Here is a 25532-nt window from a genome sequence, read left to right on the forward strand (position 1 = left end):
TATACACACACATCTACACATATACACACATATATATTGATTTTGTGAAAATTACAAGAATAATAAATAAAAGAATCATCGTAAACAAGACTCCAACAATGGGAAGTAAGAGCCTAAAAACTGAAAACTCACTCCACCCCCATCATTCCCAGAAAGAAGTCTGTTAAACAGTTTGCAACCTGTCATTCTTTGTAGGCTGCACGTTGGATGTTGGGAAAGGTTGAGTGGTAGGTGGTGCCCCAGAAAATTGCATCTCCCCAGGAAGAGTGTCTTTTAGTTCTTTGCAAGAGCCCTAGGTCTTCATGGGCCTGATTGACACTGGAAATTATACTCCAAAAGACCAGCACAGCTGGTGGCCACTTGCATCTCCAGTACGTGACTCTGGCCACTGCATAAAGCGTCTGTCCTGTTTTCAGCCTTTTAAAAAGTAAACTGTGAAAGTAAACAGTAAATGCCATGTTTAATGGACTTTTTTCAGAGTTTTTTACAGATTTGTAGGAAATTGCAGACAGTCAGTAGAGGGGCCGAGAGGTGGAGATGAGAAGCATTTATGAAAATAGGCTTTCTACCTGACATAGTGGTGTGTTCTTTGAAAGGTAATGCACATTACTAATGGTTTTCATTTTTCTGCCAAGAAATTTCAGTCCCTACTGGGATTTGTTCTAAATGATAGACCAGCCTGCCTGTGTTGCACCCACTGGGGTTAATTCTCACCTCTCAGTCCGCTTTAAAATGTCAGCCTGAACTCTTAGACTTAATTGTTACGGACATTTTATAACCAGGGCATTCAAAATCCTTAGTCTGTTCCCTCTTGCTATCATAATTGATACTTAATGGATATTCGCAGGCTCCTTGTATTTTACACATTGAATACAGATTGGCGAGGGGAGGAGAGGGGGATAGGGAGGAAGAACAAATAAACAATTCGTGTGTGTGCATGCCTGTGTGTGCAGGCATGTGCATGTATGTGTATACGTGTGTGTATTTTCCTTGCGTCAGTTGCCAGGTGCTGTGATGGGGTCCTGGGGTCTGCCAGCAAAGATGAGCTCTGACAGGTTGTTCAGCTCATAGGTTTCTGGGTTCTCTTCTCTCTGGCCCCCTGGGGCAGTGTTCTCTAGGCACAGCCATTTTTGGACTTCACTGCAAGCATGTGGTTGGCCATTTGGATGTGAGTTATAAAATGTCACAATGCTCTCCAGCGTTCTGTTCTTTCACTATTTTGACAATCTGATGGATGGCCTGGTATTAACTAGGAAAAGGACAATATTATCCGGCCTGAATAACTAATCTCCTAAGAAGTACAACGTTGAAGGATCTTGGTGCACATGAATCTTATTAAATGTGCTTATAAAATGTGTTCTATCCAAATAAGCTTAGCAGCCCCTAAAATAGCCTTTCCTCGTCTGTGTCTGGAACTTTGGCTTGCCTCACAGATACCTAAGCCAAAATTATTTAGTGAAGTGATGACAGTGTTCTTTGTGCATGGGAAAATGGGAAGCATTGATGTTGAGTCCTCTATTGACTAATTGCACTCCTTCTGTCCATCTTAGGGGCGACCTGGACCAATTGGGATTCAAGGTCCAGTGGGTCCTCAAGGATTTGCTGGCCCTACTGGTGTATCAGGCTTGAAAGGAGAAAGGGGCTCCCCAGGCCCACTGGGACGTTATGGACCCAAAGGAGATAAGGTAAGAGCACCAAAGCTTGATTTTCCTTTGATGCAGCAGCCACAAGTATGAAGATCAAAAGTTCTCCATGTCAGTTCTACTCATTTATGGAAATAATACTATTCCTGAATACTTTGGTACCAGGTTATATTCTTTAATAAGAGATGGGGATCGGTGACAGACTGCTGATGGATAAGCCCATTTCTGGAGAGACTCCCATGGCAAGCAAATCACAAAGTGAATTTATTAGCTACTTGCTAGACAAGTGGGATCACTGTGGTGAGAGGTCATGTAGCTTTGAACTGGGCATGGGTCAGAAGTCCAGTCAGCTAGGCAGTAGACATCAGGAATCCAAGCAAGGAGACTGGGAAGCAAGGGGTCAGAATGCTTGAAAGCAATCCAGGCCACAAATATAGGGAAAGAGCTACAAGAAAGGAGAATGATAATAGCATGATGGCTGGCTAACTGGGTTCAGCAGCTCAGTTTATGTTCCCTGCCTCTTTTAATCACCTCCTAGTCACCCCATTGGTGAGGGATTCCTACATTAGGATTATGGGGATGACCAAAGATATAACATCCCTCACTAGACAGATGAGATTTACAGCCGTTTATTAGTCACATATACTCATAGCTCAGGGGAGGAGGACACTAGACACCACATAGGGCCACACAGGGGTAGCACTCGGGAACAGAGTGAACTAGAATAGGTTGTGGGAGGCAGACTTTGTAGTATCAAGAGGAAGGAGTGCCCCTGGTCCCTGAGGGAGGATGTTTTTGGCTTGATTGAATAATTCAGTAGGCCTGCAAGGAACTGAAACTACTATTCAGGGATAAGCAGAAACTGTACCTGGTCCATTTGATAAGGAGGTTGTTTGGCTAGGGGACCTTATTAAAGAAGCATAATGGGGAGGGGAACTTGTGATTAGGCCATTTGAGGCCCTCTGGTTTTCCCCAGATGTCAAAACAGCATATAATATTGAACCTTAATTTTTAGGAGTCAAACTCTACTGCGTAAGACAAAATATGTCCAAGACCTTATATAGAAGTAAATGGTCACTTGGAACTGGAGTAGGGATCAAGGCAATACAATGTGGGAAGGGAGGTACAAAACACTTCTCAACAACTTAAGCCATTGACTCACATAAACAAACCTATCCAATCTAATGGACATCAATTAGATTGTATCTTACATTCCTCTTCCTACTCCTTTTTTTTAGGGTCCAATGGGAGTTCCTGGCTTTCTTGGCATCAATGGGATTCCGGTGAGTGTGCCCATCAGAAGCATTTTTAGTATCTTCCTCTAGGTTTTGTCTCATAGCTCAGGTACTCTGGCCTTGGCAACATCCTGTCTTATGAGGGCATGCTCAGGGTCAAGTGTTGAGATATGTGTGGTGAGGTTTCAAGGGCAGTGGTCATATACAACTACTCTTGGATTCTGGTATAGGTAGCCCTAAGTCAGATAGTTGAGGGGTAGAGGGACATATGAAGCCATAAGAAACCATCAATATCTTAGCCAAAATGAATTAGGTCTTGTGGGTTGAGGGGAGCTTTGATTGGAGGTGAGGAACTGGTTCTAAGGTATAAAGACAGAGACACATTAAAGCATATACATACTCATTATAGGAAAATTAAGAAGGTGCATTAAATTGGATAGAAAAATCTTTAGTGATATCTTGATGCATTTCATTGCAGTAATTTGTTCTCTTCAGCCTTACCCCATTTCAGAGTGACTTTTCCTTTAGTTTTTACAAAGTGATTACTTCAAAGATCACTTGGAGGCAGCCTCTTCCATTCATCCTGTGGACCTCTGCTTTGCCAGAGATAAGTGAGAGATTTTGAGCTTGCAGACATCTCTTTTTCCCATTCCATCCAACCCAATCCCTTAGTTTCTCCATTTTCGTCCTATATTCCTACTTATCCCACCACTGGAGATTCCGTGGTAACATTTCACAAGATTTTAAAATACAATATTTGAGGGGGGAGGGGATGGGTATATTCACACCTGATGGGTGCGGTGCGCACCGTCTGGGGGATGGACACATTTATAGCTCTGACTCTGGTGGGGCAAGGGCAATCTACGTAACCTAAACATTTGTACCCCCATAATATGCTGAAATTTTAAAAAAACACAATATTTTGGCTTGTTTGGATAGTTCAGTAGGCCAGCGAGGAACCGGAACTGCTATTCAGGGATAAGCATAAGCTGCACCTGGTTCATTTGATAAGGAAGGCTCCACTTACTGGCCATCACTTTTTAGTTTTCTCCTTTGCCACTTCTCTGCATATTTAATCCTTAGCCTGGGCTGTGTTTGTCTACAGCAGTGGCTTTCAGTCTTGTTTAAGAGAAGAACAGAATCTTGTGTGGGAAGCTCAGCGTATAGAACAGAAAAAAGTACAGCTCCTCCATTTGAGTGAGGTCCTAGAACCTGCATTTATCCTTCCAGAGACCACTAAAGGGTTCTTCTGAACCTTATCAAGGCACAGTTTGGGAAGCCCTAGAGTTAACAGCTTTTTGTGTTACACTTCATAATCATCTAGTAACAGGGAAGAGGGTTCAAATCTCTTTGTGCCAATCTGTATTTCTTGAGCACCTGCTATGTGCTAGCACTCTACTGTGGAGATATAGAGGGAGTATATGCCTCTACCCTCAAAGATATTATCATCTGATCCATTTTCTCCCCAGATTTAGTAGACATTTGTGGATTTGGAAAATAGAAGGTTCACTTATTTTGTATTTGTTACGTGTATCAGATTTCTGCATTTTATTCAACTGCAGAGTCTGCAAAATGCCTAGAAATAGGCCAGTGGGAAAATAAGTAGTTGGGGTTGGCCATCCTTTTGTGACATCCCCTAGCATTCTGTTATGGCTATGTTCCTATGGCCACTTCAGCTGGAGTCTCCACCCAGAGGGTATATCTTCTGGGAGCCAGTGGGTGAGGGAGACTAGCAAACTGGAGGCATCCTCTTCGATTCATCCTGTCCACCTGGCTTCACCAAAGTGGGAGATGTGGAGCATGCAGTGTTAGTATGCTATTCTGCCTGCAGCCTCATTTTAAGGGGAGCTGGAAGGAAGTGGATCCTGTGAGGCTGAGCCTATTTCCAATTCTGAGCTGGAACCTGCCCCAGAGTCCAGCTGGATGCTTCTGCTTCCAACTTGTGGCCAGGAGAGCCCTAGAGCTTGCAGGAATTGATCACTTCTCTTTGGGGCTTCATTGCTCAGGAAAATGAGTTGCAGCTGTCCAGACCCCTCCAAAGGAGCTTGCTGCTCCCAGTAGAAGTCCTCACACTGCCTAGGCCCTTTCCTTAACCAAAGGTTGTACGTCTTTAGTTTTGACTTTTGATTGCTCTAGCTTCAGGCTCCAAGCCTCATTACTCCATGAAATCCCTCTTCCTTGTTTTTTCTCTCTCTTCCAGCCATTCAGAAAGTATTTATTGAGCATCTTCTGTTCAGTGCTTACCTCTTGCTTCCATCTCTAATCTCCCAGGAGTCCTTGTGGTCTGTCCCACATACTCCAGCTCCTTACTTACAGCCCCATGGTATTTATTGATCGTCTTGTGTGATAGTCTCATCCAGCTCTTTGAAAGCACAGAGGCCCAGGGCTGAATTCAGCATATAGTAGGAACTCTAAAAATATTTAGGGGACTGACTCCAACCTCTAGTGCCTATAAAAGAAACAATTCTCAGACTGGCAGGACTCCCTCAGACAGAGAAAAACACAGACACCATAGGTCCAGTCAAACTAATTATTTTGTTCAACCTTCAGTAACATGTATTAAGCAATTTGGCTAAAACCAATAGCTTTCCTAACACATCTTACTAAACTGGATCACTGCACAGGCCTGGTTCCCCTCTTAATATTGGCTGATTGTTAACATATGTGTCAGTGGTTTTGGTCCCAACACTCCATTTTTGCTGTCATGTAGACAATTTCAACATGAGTGGGTGAGTAGTCATTTTGTGATAATCCAAGTCTAAGGGGCACAGCAATGAATTGAGAGAGTGAGCAAACAAGCATTCATCAAAATACTTAACATTAAAATAACGTAGACTAGGGGTGGTAGGGCTGTGGCTTTTAATGATATCCCAGCTGTGACTTGGGGCTGTTGGCACCCACAAGAAATATATGTTTATCAAATGTTTTCAATCCAAATAAGTTGGGAGCAGAGGTTTTCAAATTGTCCTTTGCAATTTATGTTTAGCTTTTCCCATGGAGTCAATCTCAAACATTTCCCTGCCTGGAGACTTGTAAATGAGCACACTAGATTTATATCCTCAAAGTGAACACATACCACTCACCAAATGGAAACTTTTCCTTTGAAATTGGGTTCTGAGGAACATTGCTTTTCTGATACACAGCAGATCCTCCCATTCTGTGTGTTCAGTCCCTTGTGACTATATAGAACCATGGTTTCCTCCCTCAAAGAGCCACATTCTTTTGGAGAGCTGGCACACACATATATAAAATCATTAGCTATACCCAGAAAGGGCAATGTGCCAGAAATTCTGTGGTACTGAGGATTGAGAGAAGGTAGAGCTTGGCCCTGTGGCTTATCCTTGCTGACTTGTCTGGGAGAAGACTTACCATTTATTGAGCTCCTACTTAGTAAACATAGTCTCACTTAATTTTAACCATAACCCAGTGGGGTAGGCCTGATTTATTTTTAACACATTGACTGCCCCACTAGAAAAAAAATTTTTTTCCTTGGTGCCACGGTTTTTTATTATGAAAATAGAATAAAAACTTTGAAAACAAAGTGATCCTTTCTAATTTAATGAAAAATTTAATGAAAAATGAAATTTATTGACATCTATTCATTTAATCCACCTTTTTAGAATTAATTGGTCAATATTAATTGTAACAATAAGAGCACCAACAAGTAAGATTTTCAGGAAACAACTGCAGGATTTTGCCCAGGTTTTGCTTCATGAGGCCCTGGGCTCAAAACTAGTGTGAGTTAAAGACAACTCATGTGGCAGTTAATGTGTTAATATTGACAACAACCCCATAAGATAGGTATTATTCATCTCCATTTTACACATGAGGGAACTGAGGCTCAAGGTAGGGAGTGGCAAAGCTAGCATTGGAGCACAAGTCTAACTGGCTCAGAACATGCTCTATCTACCATCCCATTGTGTCAGCTGGATAGAAAAAGGCTGGCAGGGCTGACTCAGAAGTCAGAGATTAACTCCAGAGAATTCATCTAAGGTAGGAAAGAGTATACAGTTATCCATGAAATCCTACAGATAGGAGATATCAGGGGTTCAAGCAAGAAAACTAGAGAAGGATTGAGCCCAAGTAAAAAATGTGAATACCAAAGGGTAAGAATCCAGACACAGGTTTTAGTGTCAAACAAAACCAAGATCCCAGGGGTAAGGAAGATCCCTGGTTCTGAGCCAACCTGTAATCTTGCCTCAACTTATTCCTGTCACCCAGCTGAAAGATAAGCCCTAGAAAGTTTGGCTGGGGCATTTTACAGTGGTTATTGGGGTCCCAGCAGGAAACAGACTCTATACTTGAAGGTTTTAACTGAGTAGAGTTGAATTAATGGTATATTTAAAGGGCGTGGGCAGGATTAACAACAACGGATGGTGAAGCATCTAACTCAAAGCTTCCACCACCCCGAGACCTGAAGGGGAAAAATGGAATGGTAATACTAGAACTCAGTGAGACCTAGAGCCATGGAATAGCTGTTGCCCAACAGGAACTAAGACTATGGAGAAATGTGGCCATTGCCCAAAACGTAGCCAGTGAGGGAGGGCAAGGGGGAAATAAATAACCTGTGCTCTTTCTCCTCCTGCTCTGATCTCTCCAGTCTGTGTCTCCTAGTGGCCAAATACAACTGGGAGACAGAAGGAAAGGGAGCCTAGATGGTACAGTCCATAGAGGCCAGACTCCCAAGGCACAGATCTGGGGAGTGTGGATCTTCAGGGAAAACAAGAGTAACCATCCAAGTTGATAATAAAAAGTTTTGAACATTAGTAAGCTGCCTCAGTTTCCCCAGTGCAACTAAAAATCATCACCTGAGTCAGCAGAGGCAGATCGCAGCAAGTTTATTGCAAAGACAAGTTTACTGACCACTCTTCTGCACTGAGCATTTCGTGAGTTCAGTAGTCTAGACTCACGCTTTTGTATTAACAGTCTATCTAGCTCCTACAACTATAATAACAATGAAAATGAAAGGGAATTCTATGGAACATTTTCTCTATGAGAATTTAACAAAAGGTTGTTTCCTCTCATAATTTGAAAAGTTCATTTTTGAATATATGGCATGTTTCCCTCAAATCATTAAATATATATGCTTGGCATTTACAGGAGTGTTTGTGGGGTGTGGGAATCTACCTTTTAATTAACTCATCCAGATTTCTGGTCTTTTAGGTCATCTCTTTGTCCCATGCCCAACATGCAACCAGCTTTTAATATATCAAAAAATATATATTCCCTGCAAAAATTATAGTCTATGTATCATGAAAGCACAGCTTGGGAAAATTACTGAATTCGGATGAATTGTATGAGAATGCTTACTAATTCCCCAGGAAAACTGCCTCAGTAGTTAGTATGGAGAAGAGGAAAAGATACAGTTCCCTAACTGAAACAATAGCCAGACACATGATCATGACAAAATGAGATTGAAAATGTGATTCTTGCAGGACTTGCTTATTTTTGGCCAAGTAACTTTCAGGAGAGAAGGTGCTGTGGGAACTGCTTCTGCTGTGTTCATCAAAATCCAGCATCATTTCCCATGCTGAGCTTCCAGTATAGAAAGTCATGCCAGGCTTCCCAGGTTCTGTCTGGTCTGAGAAATCTCAAGGCATGGCATGATTCCCTGTTGGTAGAAGTTCAACTGCCAGACAGCTAAGCCTCAATTAAATTCATCTTTGCACCCAAGGAAGGTGAAGTTGTAGAACCCTGTGTTATCCCATCTGTTTTGGTTTCAGCTTGGACCCTATTAAAATATTGATCATTTAGGGAGGGGTAACACTGAGCTGTAATTAGACACATATGCTTAAGTATAAAGGAAAGACATGAGAACATACGTAATGGGGCTAAAGGAGTGGACGAGGAGCCAGCGTTTAGCAACATACTTGGCTTTTCTCATTGTGGAGCCTTTTGGAGTAGCTGACAGTCCTGTGGCTGTCTTGATCCCTTCTTTTCTCTTTGAAAAGGGCCACCCTGGACAGCCAGGCCCCAGAGGACCACCTGGCCTGGATGGCTGCAATGGAACTCAAGGAGCTGTTGGATTTCCAGGCCCTGATGGCTATCCTGGGCTTCTTGGACCACCCGTACGTATGTTGCCAGATCTTTGCACTTTATTTCAAATAGCTTTGCTTGCCTCCAAGTGTGCCCTTTTTCTGCTTCTCTGGATACTTCATTAAGCTGCTGTGGGGCAGCCACTGTGGCCTGTTGTCCAATGCAGGAGTCTATGCTGGCAGCACCACAACAGTAAAATTCTAAAAAAGAATACCAGTTGCAGGGGGGTGTACACATGCTACTCTACTTAGGGTTGCTTTTTTTTAATGCTGCTTTTGGAGTTGGCAAGATTGTTAAAAGGCTGTAGTAAATTTCAGAGCAAAATACACACTTGGGCTATTTGACATGTTCCCACATCAGATGATATTGGGAAATGGTTGGAAGACGTACATGGGATCATGGAAGCACTAACGAGAACCCAGAGGGCTTGGCAAGCTTCGTCTATACCAGTGGTTCATAACCAGGGGTGATTTTGTTGCTCAGAGGAGCCTTGGCAATTATTATTGATATTTTTGGGTATCACAACTGGTAATAAGCTACTGGCACAGGACAGCATACCACCCACCCCCCAATATCAAGGAATTATTTGGCCCAAAGTGTCAGTAGTGCTGAGGTTGAAAAACCCTACTCTACACTGACAGTTCCCCCCACACACGTCATAACCTTTGGTTATGGGATTGATAAGGTATTTACTGGATCCCAGTGTCACCCCTTTTACTTCATTCCATTTATCCAGATAAGGCTCATATATTTGGATCAAAAGGATCTTTAGTAAATACCATGCCCTTGCAAGGTTGATTTTACAAGTGGCTGGAAAGAGAAAAATAACACATTTCCAGCCCATTCTTAACCTCACTTGAAATAAAGTAATAAGTAATAAGGGTACCAATGTGAGATATTTAACTAGAAATCGTGTCTGTCATCCATTAGATGGATTTCATAGCTATGTGAATTAATTGGCACTTCATTGGAAGAGTAGCAGCACCATTGCCTCTAGTGACCAGGTTTTGGGCATGGGTATATGTGTGAGAAAGTGAGATAGATAGACAGACAAAGCACAAGCCCCAGATTGGCATAAAGGACCTTGATATCTAAGGACAAAACTAATATACCGTGTGGGTGGTGGGGAGAGGTGTATAGAAAGAGTATTGCTAACATAGAAGAGGCTGTGTGAGTCACAAGGTCTTCAAATATTGCCATGGCAACAGGAGAAGAGAATGACTAAACACTTCTGTGTTGAGAATGGAAATCCAAGAAAGCAAGGAAATGCTGCCCCCAAGAGGGAGAAAAGAAATCCTGAGGTAATAAACATCCCCTGACAGACAAAGGACGAGGGTAGAAACCTAATCCTGTCCCTAAAGCTCACTTTAAGCCTAAATAGGACCTTGAGCATGTATTTCACTAAGCTGAGCCTTAGCCTCTACTGAATACCAAGAGGATTTCCATTCAGACAGCTTCTTTGTGGCTCCTTTGAAGAGAGTAGTGGCCACAAAAATAAGGGAAAACAGGCAGTGTTAGGGAAGAAACTGGTTTGTGGTTCTGGGCCCATGTTGTTCTTTTATTTTACCGATGATCCCTGCACTGAAGGAATCTATCATTCAATCAACACTTCAGTCCCCAAAGCTTACCCCTAGCAACAATACTAATCCTGACTTCCCCTTAGATGTAGGGACATTGATTTTCCCCAGGAGGACAAACTCTAGCAGATATTAGCCAGCATCTGTCACTAAGACAGCAAAAAATCTGGTCGAAAGACTGGGATTGGGTACTTTGAACTGTTTTCCATGTTAATAGTGAGACATTCCAGCCTCTTAGACAGGTGTTGAAGCTGAAGTTGTGTGGTAGAAGCATAGGTGGAAGGTGGTTTTGTAGCTATGTCTTAGACCAGAGGTCTGCAAATTGGCCCATGAGGCCTGTGGCCTGTGGCCTGTTTTAACATTTTTAAAGGTTTTTTAAAAAGAAAGAAGAAGAATATGGGGCAGAGCCTAGATGTGACCCACGAATCCTAAATTGTTTAATATCTGACTCTTTACATAAAAGTTTTGCTGATTGTTTTCCTGGACAAAGGCCATTTCAGTGACTTATACCTGTGAGGGGTGGAGCAGTGAACTCTAACTTATGAATTATATGTGGTTGTTCAGACCAGTGCTCTGAATAGATGTAAAGTCTCCTACTTTCTAACTCCCATCCTTTTACAGACCCCTGATGTGGGGGTTAGAGAAATGGGCATACAGCTTTAAACACAGCACCTGTTCAGGGGGTATGTTTTGTCCCAATTCTGCCACAAAATTTCAAGCTCCTACTGCTCTGTTTTCTGTCTGATCAGATCAGTTAACAAAACAATGAGTATGTGTTTCTTCACATGATTTTCTTATTTCACTCAGGGGCTTCCTGGTCAAAAAGGTGCAAAAGGTGACTCTGTCCTCGATCAAGATAGTTTCAGAGGAATGAAGGTAAGTTCCCGTAAAGCAGACAGCTGAGTAGGCTGTAGGCTGGGTTCCCCAGGATTGGGCCCCACCTCCAATAAAAACATTTCCAGAACTAGCATCTGTGTCTCTATTTAAGGAACAGACCAAGCTGGATTTAAAAGGATCTGGAGCTTTTTTGTGTGGAAACATTGCTAGAAATGTTTGCAACTATACTGTCAAAGAGATTTGCTTTGTAGGATCTAGACCAAGAATAGGAGACAGATCAGCAAACAAACAGTTTGCATGTGTAGCATTTTCTTTGACAAGCCGAGACATTTCCCGGAGGCAGATACCTTTTGTCTACTCTAGTATCATTGATGTCTATATACCTTGGTTTGATGCCATGTATGTCTCTGCCTACCTAAACGTGGCTACAGTCCAGCATCTGGGCCCCACCTTTCTCTGTTCCTGCACACCAGCCCATCACCCAAGCTGGGCCCCTAAATGTCTGCAAAATTGCCCATCATCTCTGTAGACAGTTGGAAACTTTTTATCTCTCCCCAGAATTGACAAGAATCTTTGTGTGCTTATGACTATACTCTTAGTGTATGTTGCCTAATATCCTGTAGGGCCTCAGTAAACCCTGGCTCCAAATAATTGACCCTATTTCCTTGCAGAGTGGGAAGGGAGTCCATCCCAGGTAAATGGGAATCTATGTGCCCAACATCTCAGGGGAGGATGCACCAAGCTGACTCAGCTAATTGATGGCACTTTTCTGTCTTCCATCAGTGCACAGAGACTGGGACATTAGAAATTGCTTTGGGAGGCAGTGATAGGGTTGAGTGACTGGAGAACTGGATAAGATCCAGGGTTTGGGCTCTTGACAATAGGTGCCATAATAGAAGATAAAATGTTAGAGCTGGAAAGGACCTCTTGATTGTTGGATTCATATTGCTCATTTTACAGATAGAAAAACTGAGGTATACTGAGGCGTCGTGACTTGCTCAGAGTCACGCAGCCAGTTCACTGCAGAGCTAAAACCCAGGCAGTGCTCTTTCCAGGCTACAGATAGCTGATTTTTGACCATAAGCCAAGTAGGGTAAGACTGGGAGATGTCAAAATATGGCCATTGTCTTAGCAAACGTTAATTAAATGGTTTTGCCAAATATCAAAGAGACCCTGGATCCAGTGGAACACAGCAGTTTCCACAAGATGGTTATATTACAGATTCATACAGTGACTTAAGATGCTGCAAAGTAATTAAAACGTAATCAGAGACTATATGCTCTGCTGATTTTCCCTTGAAATGTCTGATTTGCATTGTATACATATGGGCACAAAATCTCTGGGGATGAAGGCACATGGGAAGGTAGCTTTGCTTTCCTCCAAAAAGAGCAGGAAAATCACCAGCCCGCAGAAGCAGTTTCTAATTGATAAGTTCCTAGCAAAGGTGAAAATTAATTAATGCAAGAAAAATATGAAATCCTGTTCATCCAAGGCTGTAATATTTGTCTTCTAGAGTCCAGGATTTTCTTAGGAAGAAAGTTAAATGGTTGAATATGTCCAATTCATGTGTTGTTTAAAACAGACCTTGACAGAGGAGGCCCAAGCTTCAGCAATGTGTTTTTATCCTCATGAATCTTAGGTTAGTTGTCTGAAGTATCTCAGACTTAATTTATTAAACTCTTCAGTGTCCTACCTTTGTCTTTTTCTCAGGGGGATCCTGGGCTGCCTGGACTGGATGGAATCACTGTAAGTTGTTATTTATGTGTTGAGATCTCAGTGTTCATTACCAATCTCTAATGGTACCTTTGCATTCTTTTCTATGGTGTTCAAAGGTCTTTGTAGACCTTCTCAAGGAAAATTTAGACAATTGAGGTAGAATGAGTCACACTATTGACATTTTCCAAATGAGAAGGTACTAAGAGGATGAATTGTCTACCTCAAGCCTGCATAACAAGCTGGCTTTCAGACTTTAGGCCAGGGGCCTATGTATTCCCTGGGATGTATTAGGAAAGTATTTTGCCTTTCATTCAGCAAGCATTTATTTACTAAGTGTTTTCCATGTGTTTGGTGCTGTGGGTAAAATAAAAAAGTAGAACATACTTCTTTTAAAGGTATTACACATAGAAATTCCTTTTAGGGCTTCTTGATAGTACTGAGTTTGTGTAAGACCGTGAGTTATATTAATAAGAGCTTTCTTTTTCCTTGTGCTTTCACATCATCACTTTCCTTTGAAGCAGCTTAAGAAGAGCCCCTTCTTTCTGCCTTTTTCCCTATATTCTTTCCTTCCTTCCTTCTTCCCTTTCTTTCTTGTTTAGTTTTCAGCAGATATTAAATACCTACTATTATTAATGAAGTGCCATGAGTAATCTCTGAGGCAATGCAGACACACTTCCTGCCCTAAAGGATGTGAAAAACTAGTAGAAATGTGCTATAAGAATTGCACAGCAGCTTAGAGGAAGAGATGCTGTTCACATAAGGATACATCATGGGAGACTTTGTATCTAAGAGAGAGAAGGTAGCTTCTGAGGAGTGTGAGTGATGTGTAGACTAGCTGGCCGTGGGAGGAGGCTTTCTAAATTGAGTAATTGGAGAAAAGTAGACAAGAAACAGGATGTGGGGGAGCATGCGTAGAAACAGAGTAAGGACTGAGCCCCTGTCTCAAAAAAAAAAAAAAAAAAAAAGAAGGAAACAGAATTGGCTTAGATGGTATGTTCATTAGATTTGCAGTATAACATCCACTGTGTTTGCTGCATGCCTTCTCTAAGGGACTTATTTCCCTGCCCACAAAGATACAGTGTTTGTCTGTATACACAAACATGATATATATACTGGTTTGATTTGAGGAGAGGGTGTTTGGTGGCTGAATAAGAGATTGTGATCACTAAGGGAGACCACAGGTTGTTAGTTATTTTCAAAGCAGTGTTCGTACTGTCATTCAACCCTGGGGACTCTTTGAACCCCCTCCTTTCTCTTCCTTCTGTTTAAGTTCCAACCTTTCTCAGCCTCTCCATCCCTTACGCAGGCACATATCACCTTATTTCTGCTTTCCCATCAGATCTGGGCCCCTACATTTCTCCAGATCATCTTCTCTTCCAATTTCACTGTCTTGCATTTAATATTGTTGTTATTCAGTTCAAAACATTTTCTAAGTTCCCTTCTGGTTTTTTCTTTGACCCATGGTATATTTAGAAGCATACTGTTTCATTTCCAAGTATTTGGCAACTTTCCAGCTATCTTTATTATTGATTTCTAATTTGATTTTATTGCAGTTAGAGTGAACACTGTATGGTTTCAATCCTTTTAAATTTGTCAAGGTTTATTTTATAGCTCAGCATATGGTCTATCTTGGTGAATGTTCCGTGTGCACTTGACGGGAATATGTATTCAGCTGTCGTTGGGTATAATGATCTGAAACATATCCATTAGGTCAAGGTAATTGATATTGTTTGGATCTTCTGTGTCCTGGCTGATTTTTTTTTTTTTTTTGTCTAGTTGTTCTATTAATTACTGAGGGAGGCATGTTAAAATTTTCAACTGTGATTGCATATTTGTCTATTCCTACTTGCAGTTCTGTTATTTTTTGCTTCATGTATTTTGAAGCTCTGCTATTAGGTGCATACACATGTAAGATTGTTGATGAATTGACCTATTTTATCATTTTGAAATGCACCCTCTTTATCTCTGGGTAATACTCTTTGTCTTGAAGTCTACTTTATCTGATATTGATATAACTGTTTTGGATTCTTTTGTAAGTTTTTGTTTCTTTACAACATTTTAATGGGAAAATTTCAAATATAGGGCAAAGTGGAATGAATTTTGCAGTGAACACCCATGCTGTTAATATTTCACTATACAGTCATCCCTTGGCATCCATGGGGGATTGGTTCTAAGACCTCCCCCATGGATACCAAAATCTACAGATGCACAAGTCCTTTATATAAATGGTGCAGTATTTGCATATAACCTACCTACATCCTCCCCTATACTTTAAATCATCTCTAGATTACTTATAATACCTAATACAATGTAAGTGCTATGTAAATAGTTGTAATACTGTATTATTTAGGGAACAATAACCAAAACATCTGTACATGTTCAATAGAGATGCAACCATCCATTTTTTTCAAATATTTTCAGTTGGTGGTTGGTTGAATCCACGGATGTACAACCTATGGATATGGAAGGCCAATTGTACTTGCTTTTTCCCAATTCTATTCATCTATCCATTCCTCCATATGTTCATCAATCCATCCTTTTTTTTTTTTTTTTTTTGAGACAGAGTCTCACTTTGTTGCCCAGGCTAGAGTGCCGTGGCATCAACCTAGCTCACAGCAACCTCAAACTCCTGGGCTTGAGGGATCCTACTGCCTCAGCTTCCCAAGTAGCTGGGACTACAGGCATGTGCCACCATGCCCGGCTAATTTTTTCTGTATATATTTTTAGTTGGCCAGATAATTTCTTTCTATTTTTAGTAGAGACGGTGTCTCCCTCTTGCTCAGGCTGGTCTCGAACTCCTGACCTTGAGCGATCCACCCGCCTCAGCCTCCCAGAGTGCTAGGATTACAGGCGTGAGCCACCGCGCCTGGCCTAATCCATCCTATTTTAAGGCAGTTTAAAGTAAATTGCAGACAATAGTGTACCTACTCCTAAATACTATGACATGGCATGCCTATCCTTAATTAGACTTCAATATTTGTTTGCAGTTGTTTCTTTTTATATAAAATTTACATACAATAAAATATACAAACCTTAAGTGTGCATTTGCTAATTTTGACAAATGCATACTCATGGGTAACCTAAACCTCTATTAAGGTATGGAACATTACCATCACCTCAGAAAGTTCCCTCCTTCTCCTTCCCAGTCAGTCCCTGCCCCCACCTCACCCCAAAGGCAACCGCTATTCTGATTTTTCTCCGTCATACTTCAGTTTTTGCCTGTCCTAGAGCTTTGCATAAAGGAAGTAATATAATATGTAGCCTTTTGGGTCTGGCTTCTTTCACTTAACACAATACTTTTGGGATTCATCCACTTTATTTTCTATATTAGTAGTTTGCTACTTTTTATTGTTAGTATTTATTCCACTGTATAGATGTGTCAGAGCTTATTTATCAATCCTTGTATCAATGGATACCTGAGACATTTCCAATTTTTGATCATTATGAATAAAGTTAATATGAACATTCTTATACAGTTCTTGTGGACATATATATTTCATTTTTCTTGGGAAACATTCTTGCTTTTTGAACTTGGTAAAAACTTGCCTCTCCAGGGCCCAAAAGGAGCACCTGGATCTCCTGGAGCTGAAGGACCTGTAGGACCACCAGGATTGCAAGTAAGACCAACTTAAGTCTAGTATGTGATCATAGTGTTCACATGACTGTTTTCTCTACCATGCCATGGATTAAATGTAAGCCTATATAATTTAGGCCTTCCTAGTGAAGAAGGGTAGCCTCCATTCTTAGAGGATTAAAGTGAAGCACGCTCTTGCTAGGAGATACTGGTTGTCTTTATTTATCAGAGTCTTTCTGATCATCAAATCTGTGTTTCCAAAGCCTCCTAGTCTAGCTCAACCTAAAGTGTAGCCCAGGGATGGCAGTTACGTGACATAACTATTGCCACCTTCCACATCATCGACCCATGATAGACATTGCTAATTAATCATACCACCACCACCATCACCCAGCCTGAATACTGAGGAAGCTTTAAAATCCTTCTCAACACTCCACCTTGGGCAGCTCTACCTACCTACCTACCTACCTTTCTGATACCAAACCTGTTTGCCATCATTGGTATAGGTAGAGCATAGCTGTGGTTCTGGGAAGGCCCTGTCCCCAGATTGTTCTCCCCAGTACATGAAATCCCACCACTCGTTACTTAGTCTTATCTTTACCAAAGGTCATCATTTTAAAATTTCTGGTCTGTTGAGATGAATGACACATGAAGTCATCAATACCTTAGCATGAATGTGCTTACCAGGTCAATTTAGGAGATTTCAAAGGAGACACAAAGGAACCATGGGAGAGGCAGCTAGAACCTGCTATACCAAAGCCAGGCTACACCAAGTGGGGAGGGGGGGCTTATGCCCAGTGATTCTCAATATGACTGTGTTCTTTTGGACTGAACTAACAAATGTTAACTCTTTTTTATTTTTTTAAATCTAGGGTCCTCCAGGCCCTCCTGGTCTTCCTGGTCCTGATGTAAGTATACTTTCTCTTGGGGCATTTTGTTTCCTTACCACTCAGTACTCTGGTTTCCACAGAGAAATACTGGTTTGGTTAACCCTACTTTCTGGTAAAAAGACTGCATTCCAATTTAAATGTTTGGAACTTGTTTAGTAATTGATTTTGTTTTTTCCTCCCTGTACCCCTGTGCCCCAGGGAAATATGGGGTTAGGTTTCCAAGGAGAAAAAGGAGCCAAGGTAAATAGATTTTGGAAAATACAATCTGCATTCCCTATGTTCCAAAAAATGTCTCTGGTTGCACACATGTGCCTGCTTGTGTAAGGGGATTTGGTTCTTCGCCTTGGGAAATGAGCACTTCCCAACCCACATAGATCCTTTGGTGGGATCCCTGAGGGCTGCCTGTGCACATGCCACACAGGCTACTGTGGTTCTTTTTCCTTCAAAATACTGCCATCTCCCTGCGTCCTACCTATGAAGTGTGTATGTCTTACAGACATACTCTCTTGGAATATATTCTTTCTCTTACTTCCATCTGGGTATTTCCCTGGTGTTTTGTGTATTCTGTTACCTTCTCTTTCCTTTTCTCTGCTTCCCTCTTCCCTTTATCCTTCCTCCTCCTCTTCTTCCACCCCTCCCTCCCTCTCTCTCCTCTTTCTCTCTTCCTTAACCTTTCACTATTTTCTTTTATTTCCTGTTCCCCCTCATTTCCCTCTGTACAAATTGCATAGTGATTTGGGAGCCTCAAGCAAGGCTGAGAGCTCACCCTTCCTACCTTTCCTGGCTGTCTCTTATGGATCGCACTGCCTTCTGAAGGAGCAACTCTAGCCTCCAGTGTTCTGACACAGACTTCACTGCCTCTGCTTGTGCTCTTGGCAAGGATTGAACCACGTAGATCATTGTTGCCAAGAGGTAGTCATTCACCTTGCTCAAACCCCATTTTGGCTCTCTTCTGAACACCCTTTCGTGGATGACAATGGCAACCATGAACCTGAAGTTTCCTTTCATCCATTTTGCATCATCCTCTGCAGTACTGGTACAAATGCATTTTGTTAGACTTATAATTCTTCTCACCCTTTGGCAATGAGAGTTTTTTTTTTTTGCCTCATTGATACAAGGGTGAAGAGGCCAAAGTAATAGACAATTTCTTTTTGAACTGTATCCAGAAGACAAACCTACCCTCTGAAAAACTTGTCTATGTGGTTTATACTTTGCTTAATGTTCCCTTTGATCTAACAGGGGGATGTTGGCCTTCCTGGCCCAGCAGGACCTCCACCATCTACTGGGGAGCTGGAATTCATGGGGTTTCCCAAAGGGAAGAAAGGATCCAAGGTAGTGAGAATTTAAGAATAGGAAAAATTAATAAGCCTTTTCCTATTGATGCCATAATTCAACTCTAATAACCAGACTATATTGGAAGAGTAGAGGGTTCTGGGTAATGGATTTTGGTTTAAAAGTGAAGGTAAAAGCCTTCTTTGTTTTGTCTCTTGTGAAAGCTTTCTAAAAAGGCTGAGTCTGTTTTTTGGCGTGTATGTATGGGGTGTGCCTGTTTCTGCATATTCGTTTAAGTGCTATTCTCTCTATTTCATTGTTGTAGATTCAATTTTTGATATGCTGAATAGCTTAAAGCAAACACTGAATAGTTTCTTTTCCTCCTAACTCCCAACCCTCCCAATACTTACGTTGTCCCCAAAGCACCATGACAGAACACATAGAGTATAAATGGTTGCTTTTGAGCTGTCTTTTTAAAGAAGTTATTTGCCCTCAAAACTTGACCCTGCAGATGGGATATACTGTCACCAAGTGGCAGTAGATGCCGTAATTCACCTGATCTTAACTCTCAAGGCTTAAGCTGTAGACCCATTTAACTGAGATATGTTATGACCTGTATTTTTATGCAAGTGAGTTTATACAATCTGCATGGTTGTATTTGAATGGATTTATGCTGTTAAAGTGTACAGGTATCTTTCAGTAACTTGCTTTCCCTTCCTTTCTGGGGTTCCTTTAAGTTTTGTGATTCTGTTCCCATGGACAAGGGGCCTAGGCAGGGGAATGTGTTCATTCTTATTTCTTTAAATCCATCTTTGTAGAAGCAAAAGCTCCAGGCCTCTTCAGGTTTACAGGAAGTAATCATTTCTTTGAAAACAGTCTGGGAGCATATGAGAGATTGCCTACCTCCCTAATCATTCCCAAACTTTAGAGAGCCCTTCCATGGCATGGATAGATAAATTAGAATATCAGGGAAAGACAGATTAGAATATTATGTGTCCCTATCCAAACTGTAATTGTTATCCTTTTCCCAAAACCATTGATTTCTTTGCTATCTATAATTTGCTATAAGAAATCACACTGAACAGCTTCTTCCAGTAGAAAGAAAACAGATAATCATCCTTTCTGTCTCCCAATTAGCCTGAGCTTTTGAGATTTTGTTTTAGGCAGTCATGGGCCCTGGTCCTTTCTCGACAGCAAAGAGCTCCCTGAACTAAGATATCCTGGTACAGCTACTAGTTGGGGAGCCTGGGGAATCTGCAGTGCTCTGTGGTACCCCGATTGATACCTCATTGGTTCCCCACTTTTTAGTCTAAGTACTCTCAGGGACCCATCTTCTTTGTGTTTACTGCCTCCTGCTTCTACTCACTAACTTTTGTTTGATTTTCCAGGGGGAACCAGGGCCTAAGGGGTTCCCAGGCATAAGTGGCCTACCAGGCTTCCCGGTAAGTCTCCCTATTTGGTCAACATGTATCCAAGGGTCTGACTGGACAAAATCTGTAGCAATAGAAGGCTAACAGAAAGACCTCTTCCCATAGTTAGTGTAGAGAATGGCACCATCTTCATTACTAGAAGGCATTTAAGGAAATGTTCTTATTTCTCGAACCCATGGAGACATTAGCATGGTTCTCCATGAAGCTGTATATCTTAGAGGTTATTAGCTCAAGCTCTAGAGTTAAAACAGACCTATTTTTGATTTATTGTTTCACCCATTTCTAGCTATGTGACCTTGGACCAGTTTCTTAACTTTTCTGAGCATTGGTTTCCTAACAGACAAAAAAAGGGATAATGATGGGGTGGCTTTAAGAATTAAATGAGATAATATGCATGAAAAGGGCATTTATCAATTGTTCTGTAAACAGTACCTAATCTTAGTAATCCTATCTCCACTTTTGTATCTGCCTTTCTAACTTAGATTCTTTCACTCAACCTTTTGAGGGCCCCTGTGTGCCAGGCATTCTGCTGGACTTGAAGGCTCCAACAGTAACTAAGTAAAAGTCCCTGTCCTTGAGATTACATTCTAATAGGGGAGTTAGGGAGGAGAGAGACAATAAACAAGTAAACAGATGCATCACTAACAAGTTCACATAGTGGTGATATATAGGTGAAAGAAGGGTAAAGTGTTGGAGTGTGGATAGGGAACAGGGTGAGCTACCTGGGACAGAGCAGTCAAGAAGGGGGGCTGTCTGAGGAAGCAATGTGTGAGCTGAGACCTGCATATTATGAGGGAGCAAGTCATGTGAAGTTCAGAAAGAGAGTTTCAGGCCGAGGGAAGCATAGGTACAAAGACCTTGAGGTTAAGAAAAGCTCAGTACTTTTGAGGAAGGTGAGTAGGTGGAACAGAGTGAGCAAGGCCAAAAAGCAGGTGAAGAAGCAGGAGCCAGATCATGGCTACTTTTATAGGTCAAATGTGGCTTTTATTTGAAACATCATGGGAAGCCATTGGAAGGTTCTGACTTATATTTTTAAGATCACTCTGACTGAAAGAAGGAAGGAGAGGCACTGAGGAGGGTGGAGTAGCAAACACAGAGGCTACTGCAGCAGTCCAGGCAAGAGATGGTCACGGTAGCTTGGACTATGGTGATAGCAGTGGAAATGGAGAGAAATGGATGGAAGTAAAAATGTTCAACTTTTTTGTTATGGAATATTTCAAACATATACAAAAGCAGAGAGAATGGCATAATTATCCTCCATGTACCCATCACCCAGCTTCAGCAACTGCAGCAAGTCATGGCCAATCTGAACCAAATAATAGGCATATCATTTCATCATAAATACCTATGTATTTCTAAAAGATAGGGACTTTTAAAAACATAGTGACAGTATCATCAGTAATTACTTAATATCAGTTAATAAGGCAGAATTCACATTTATGATTGTCCCATAAATATATATATATATATATATATATATATATATATATTTTACAGTTGCTTTTTTAAATGATAGTCCAAACAAGACCAATACATTACATTAGTTGATGTATTTCTTAAGCCACAAGATGTGTTTTGAAGAAGGAGCTGACAAGGTTTTCATGGATTGGGAGTAGGGATCAGGAAGGAAATGGACGAATCAAAGATAACTAGGCCTGCCCCTCCTTGCTGGCACAATGGGGTTAGATGACTCCAGTCCTTCGCTGTGGTACCTTGAAACAGTTTGGGTCTCTCTGGGTGACCAGAAAGCAGAGTCAGTGGCACAGGTTGTTTCCATGATGATTCCTATTACTCCATAGAAACAAAGGGGTATAGAGAATTATTTTAATCAGCTCAGTATCTAATGAATCAGAAGGGAAAAGAACCCTGGTATTGGAGACAGAACATCCAGATTTTAGACACAGCTCCAGCTCTGAGACTTTAGCAAGTCACCAAATCTCTCTGTATACCTGTAGTATGACAATATCTACTCTTTTATTAATATAAAATATTTGTACATATATCTGGGGTACACATGATATTTTGTTACATGCATAGAATATGCTATAATCAAGTCAGGGTACTTAGGATACCTAGCACCTAGAGTATTTATCATTTCTATATATTGGAAACATTTCAAATCCTCTCTTCTTATGATTTTGAAATATGTAATACATTGTTGTTAACTATAGTCACTCTACTCTGCTATCGAACGTTACAACTTATTCCTTCTATCTAATTGTATGTTTGTACCCATTAACCAGCCTCTCTTCATCCCCACCCATACATATACCCTTCCCAGCCTCTGGTATCTATCATTCTACTCTCTACTTCCATGAGATCAACTTCTTTAGGTCCCACATACGAATGAGAACATGCACATATCTCCTCTTTCAAGGCCCAACTAACAATGTATATGAAGTTTCTTTACAAAGCATAAAACTATGCTGTCTAATAACTGCTAGCCATGTGTGCCTACTCAACCCTTGAAATGTGGCTGGCCTGAAATGAGATGTACTGTACATGTAAAATATGCACCACATCTCAAAAATTTAGTATGAAAAAAATAATCTAAAATATCTCAGTAACAATTTTTACTTCAATGTTAAAATGACAATACAGGGTGTCCCAAAAGTTGCCATACATAGGGAAAATGGAAAATTATAGCTAAATGTACATTTATTTATAAAATATTCATTATAAAATTTTATAAATTTTTTCCTTTGTATGGAGACTTTTGGGACACCCTGTATATATGATAATTTGGTTAAATATATCATTAAAATTCATCTCTTTATTTTACTTTTCTAATGTCGCTACTAGAAAATTGACAATAACATAGTAGCTCACACTATATTTCTATTGGACAGCACAAATACAAAGTACTTTAAAAGTGGATTTGGGAATAAGGTTTTCACCTTTCTTTGTAGAGTATTTCACAAATAATTGTAAAATATTATATACATATTTTATATATATATTATGTATATTCTGTAGTATTGTAGATTCTAGCCACCTTGCATCATCCCTCTGAGGTAAGCAAGTTGAGCTGGGATCATCCCTCTTATACTGATGAGGAAAGCACAGCCTGAACGGGTGAAGAGGCTTGTCCAGAGTCACATAGCTAGTTGTTAGAGCTTGTTCAGAGTCACATAGCAGAGCTGAGACTGAAATTCAGCTTTCCTGAATTCTAGCCAGTTCAGAGCCTTTTCCTCATACCATACTGCCCCCTACAGTCCAGTTCGTTCTAATCATGGTGGTGGTGGTGTTTTCATCTCTAAATCTCTAAAAAGGATTTTATGATGTCTGCTGTTATTGGGTTCACTAGCTCACACTCTCTCCCTCCCCTTCCACATCCGAACTCAGAGTCCAAACTTAGAGTATTTCCCCTCCTGCAATTTCAGCCCTTTCCCTTTTGTCCTGTAAAAGAAAGAGACTGACGACAAAGCAGGGTGATAAATTGTAATGCTGTTTCAAGCTCAGTATTTCCAGTGTTTCACAGTATGGGCTGAAAAATAGGAACCTCAGTTGACTGTAAAGACATCAAAGCTGGAAAATATCTCCCTTTACATAGAATAGCATATTTTCACAGGGTGGGAAACCACAGTTCTCAGCCCACTTTGGCACAGATTCGATGTGTGACCCTGGCCAAATCCTATAACTCCTTCTATCCTAATATCTCTACCTGCTTAATAGGAACATTCATAGGTACCTTATATGAATGGCTTCTGACATAAAAGTTGTAAGGAGAAAGGTGGTAATGTATTTGAGATATTCTGGGCTTTTCAGAGGAAACACACTTCTCAAATCCAAAGCCCTCACATCGGTTTTCAATTATCCATGCTCACTGAAAAACAAGGCAGCTCCGCAGACGGAAATCTCTAGGGAATCCAAAATGTTTCATTTAACCATTTGTTTTCTTCCCATCTCAGGCCAAATTTTTGCTGGAGACAAAGTGCCCAACCTGACAGATTTATGCCTCACCCTCTTTCTCTCACCCCTCTTTGCAGTGATCAAACATCCCTGATTTTCCGGCTCAGTCTGGGCTTCACACATTTCGTCCCATTGTCCCTAGCAGCACACTCATACTCGTAGGCCACAGTTCCCCCATGGAGGCTGTCAGGGAGAATTGTATACCCATGTGCCCTCTGTCCAAGGAACTAGCAAACACAGAGGAAGACAAAACGGAAGAGATGGGGGAGGGAAAAGGAAAGAAACTGGCAAATCCTGAAGTAACTATTGAGTGGATCTGAGGTAACTGCTGGGTAGGTGAACTTTTCCTTCAATTGAGCCTCCTCAGAGCCAAAAAGAACCAGGAGCCCAGGGCCCAGGAAAAGAGGCCTGGAAACAACTAAGCAAGTGCTTCAATGAGGCTTTCTGGGCCATGGGTGAGTAGGGGCATGGGAGCTGAGGTTGCAGGATCACTTGTGACAAGGACTGACTGTGACAGGGCCGGATCCCAGGACATCTTTCTAGAACAGCTTGTTCAGCAGGGTCCCTATACCGTACCTCCCTGCACTGGGAGACAAGTTGAGCCCTACAGCAGTTATGTGTCTTGCCAAGTCATTTATCTTTTATTGGCTCTAACCCATACACACAAATTTCTTTCTTTCATTTTTTCTTCCTTTTTACATTTTTTATATATTTATTTTTGTTCCCACTGTAGCACAAGCTCTCAAATCCTCTCTCTGGGAAAGCAAGAGAATCCAGAGGCTCTTTCTGCTTTCCAAAGGAATGCAAGGTCCCCTTGTATTTATAACTGTGGGCGAGATAGGTGGAGGGCATGAAACGGTTTCTGGGCATTCTTTCCTTCACCATTTGCAACAGTTTTTGTGTTCTGGGTCATTATACCATTCAATTCTACAAGTATTTACTGGACTACCTTGTATGTGTTCCAGTTGCAGTAACAGGCCTTGGAGGGAGACATGAGAGAGTATGATATAGGCCTTCTGCTTACAAAACTTTCATGCACAACCAATCTTGTTGCTTTAAGAGTTTGGGGCAGCATGAGCTACTGTGGCTTTCACAGGCAGATCAGGGAGGGCTGCTTGAAGTTTTTGACTTCAGTGGCCAATACGCACATTCCACCAGATGGCAGCATGCCTTGGTTTCCAATTTAAGATGCAGAAAAACTAAGATTTCAAGTAAGTTTGCATTCAGTTTAACCCACGAGCCTTTTAAATTAGACATTCTATTTGGCATGAGGGCTGAGCTATTTGACATACAATTACAGATGTTAAAAAAAAAAAAAGAGAAAAGGCAAGTAGGAACCAAAGCCTACTTTGAATTGGACCCTTTACAAACACACACCCTTCCCCCTAATAAAAAAAATAAAACCACCCA

General features: G+C 41.2%; 1 protein-coding gene across 1 annotated transcript in view; it reads left to right on the forward strand.

The window, feature by feature from the left end:
* Positions 1–302: 302 nt before the first annotated feature.
* COL4A6 (collagen type IV alpha 6 chain) overlaps positions 303–25532 on the forward strand; it is a 65923-nt gene continuing 40693 nt past the window's right edge. Inside the window, exons 1-11 of the mRNA XM_069464220.1 lie at positions 303–371; positions 1551–1685; positions 2882–2926; positions 8830–8946; positions 11299–11367; positions 13039–13074; positions 16599–16661; positions 17491–17526; positions 17707–17748; positions 18748–18840; positions 20169–20222. Of these exons, the coding sequence (XP_069320321.1) occupies positions 303–371; positions 1551–1685; positions 2882–2926; positions 8830–8946; positions 11299–11367; positions 13039–13074; positions 16599–16661; positions 17491–17526; positions 17707–17748; positions 18748–18840; positions 20169–20222 (759 nt within the window). The remainder of the gene's footprint in view (positions 372–1550; positions 1686–2881; positions 2927–8829; positions 8947–11298; positions 11368–13038; positions 13075–16598; positions 16662–17490; positions 17527–17706; positions 17749–18747; positions 18841–20168; positions 20223–25532) is intronic.

Source organism: Eulemur rufifrons, chromosome 30, assembly GCF_041146395.1.
Source record: "Eulemur rufifrons isolate Redbay chromosome 30, OSU_ERuf_1, whole genome shotgun sequence".
Taxonomy (NCBI): Eukaryota; Metazoa; Chordata; class Mammalia; order Primates; family Lemuridae; genus Eulemur; species Eulemur rufifrons.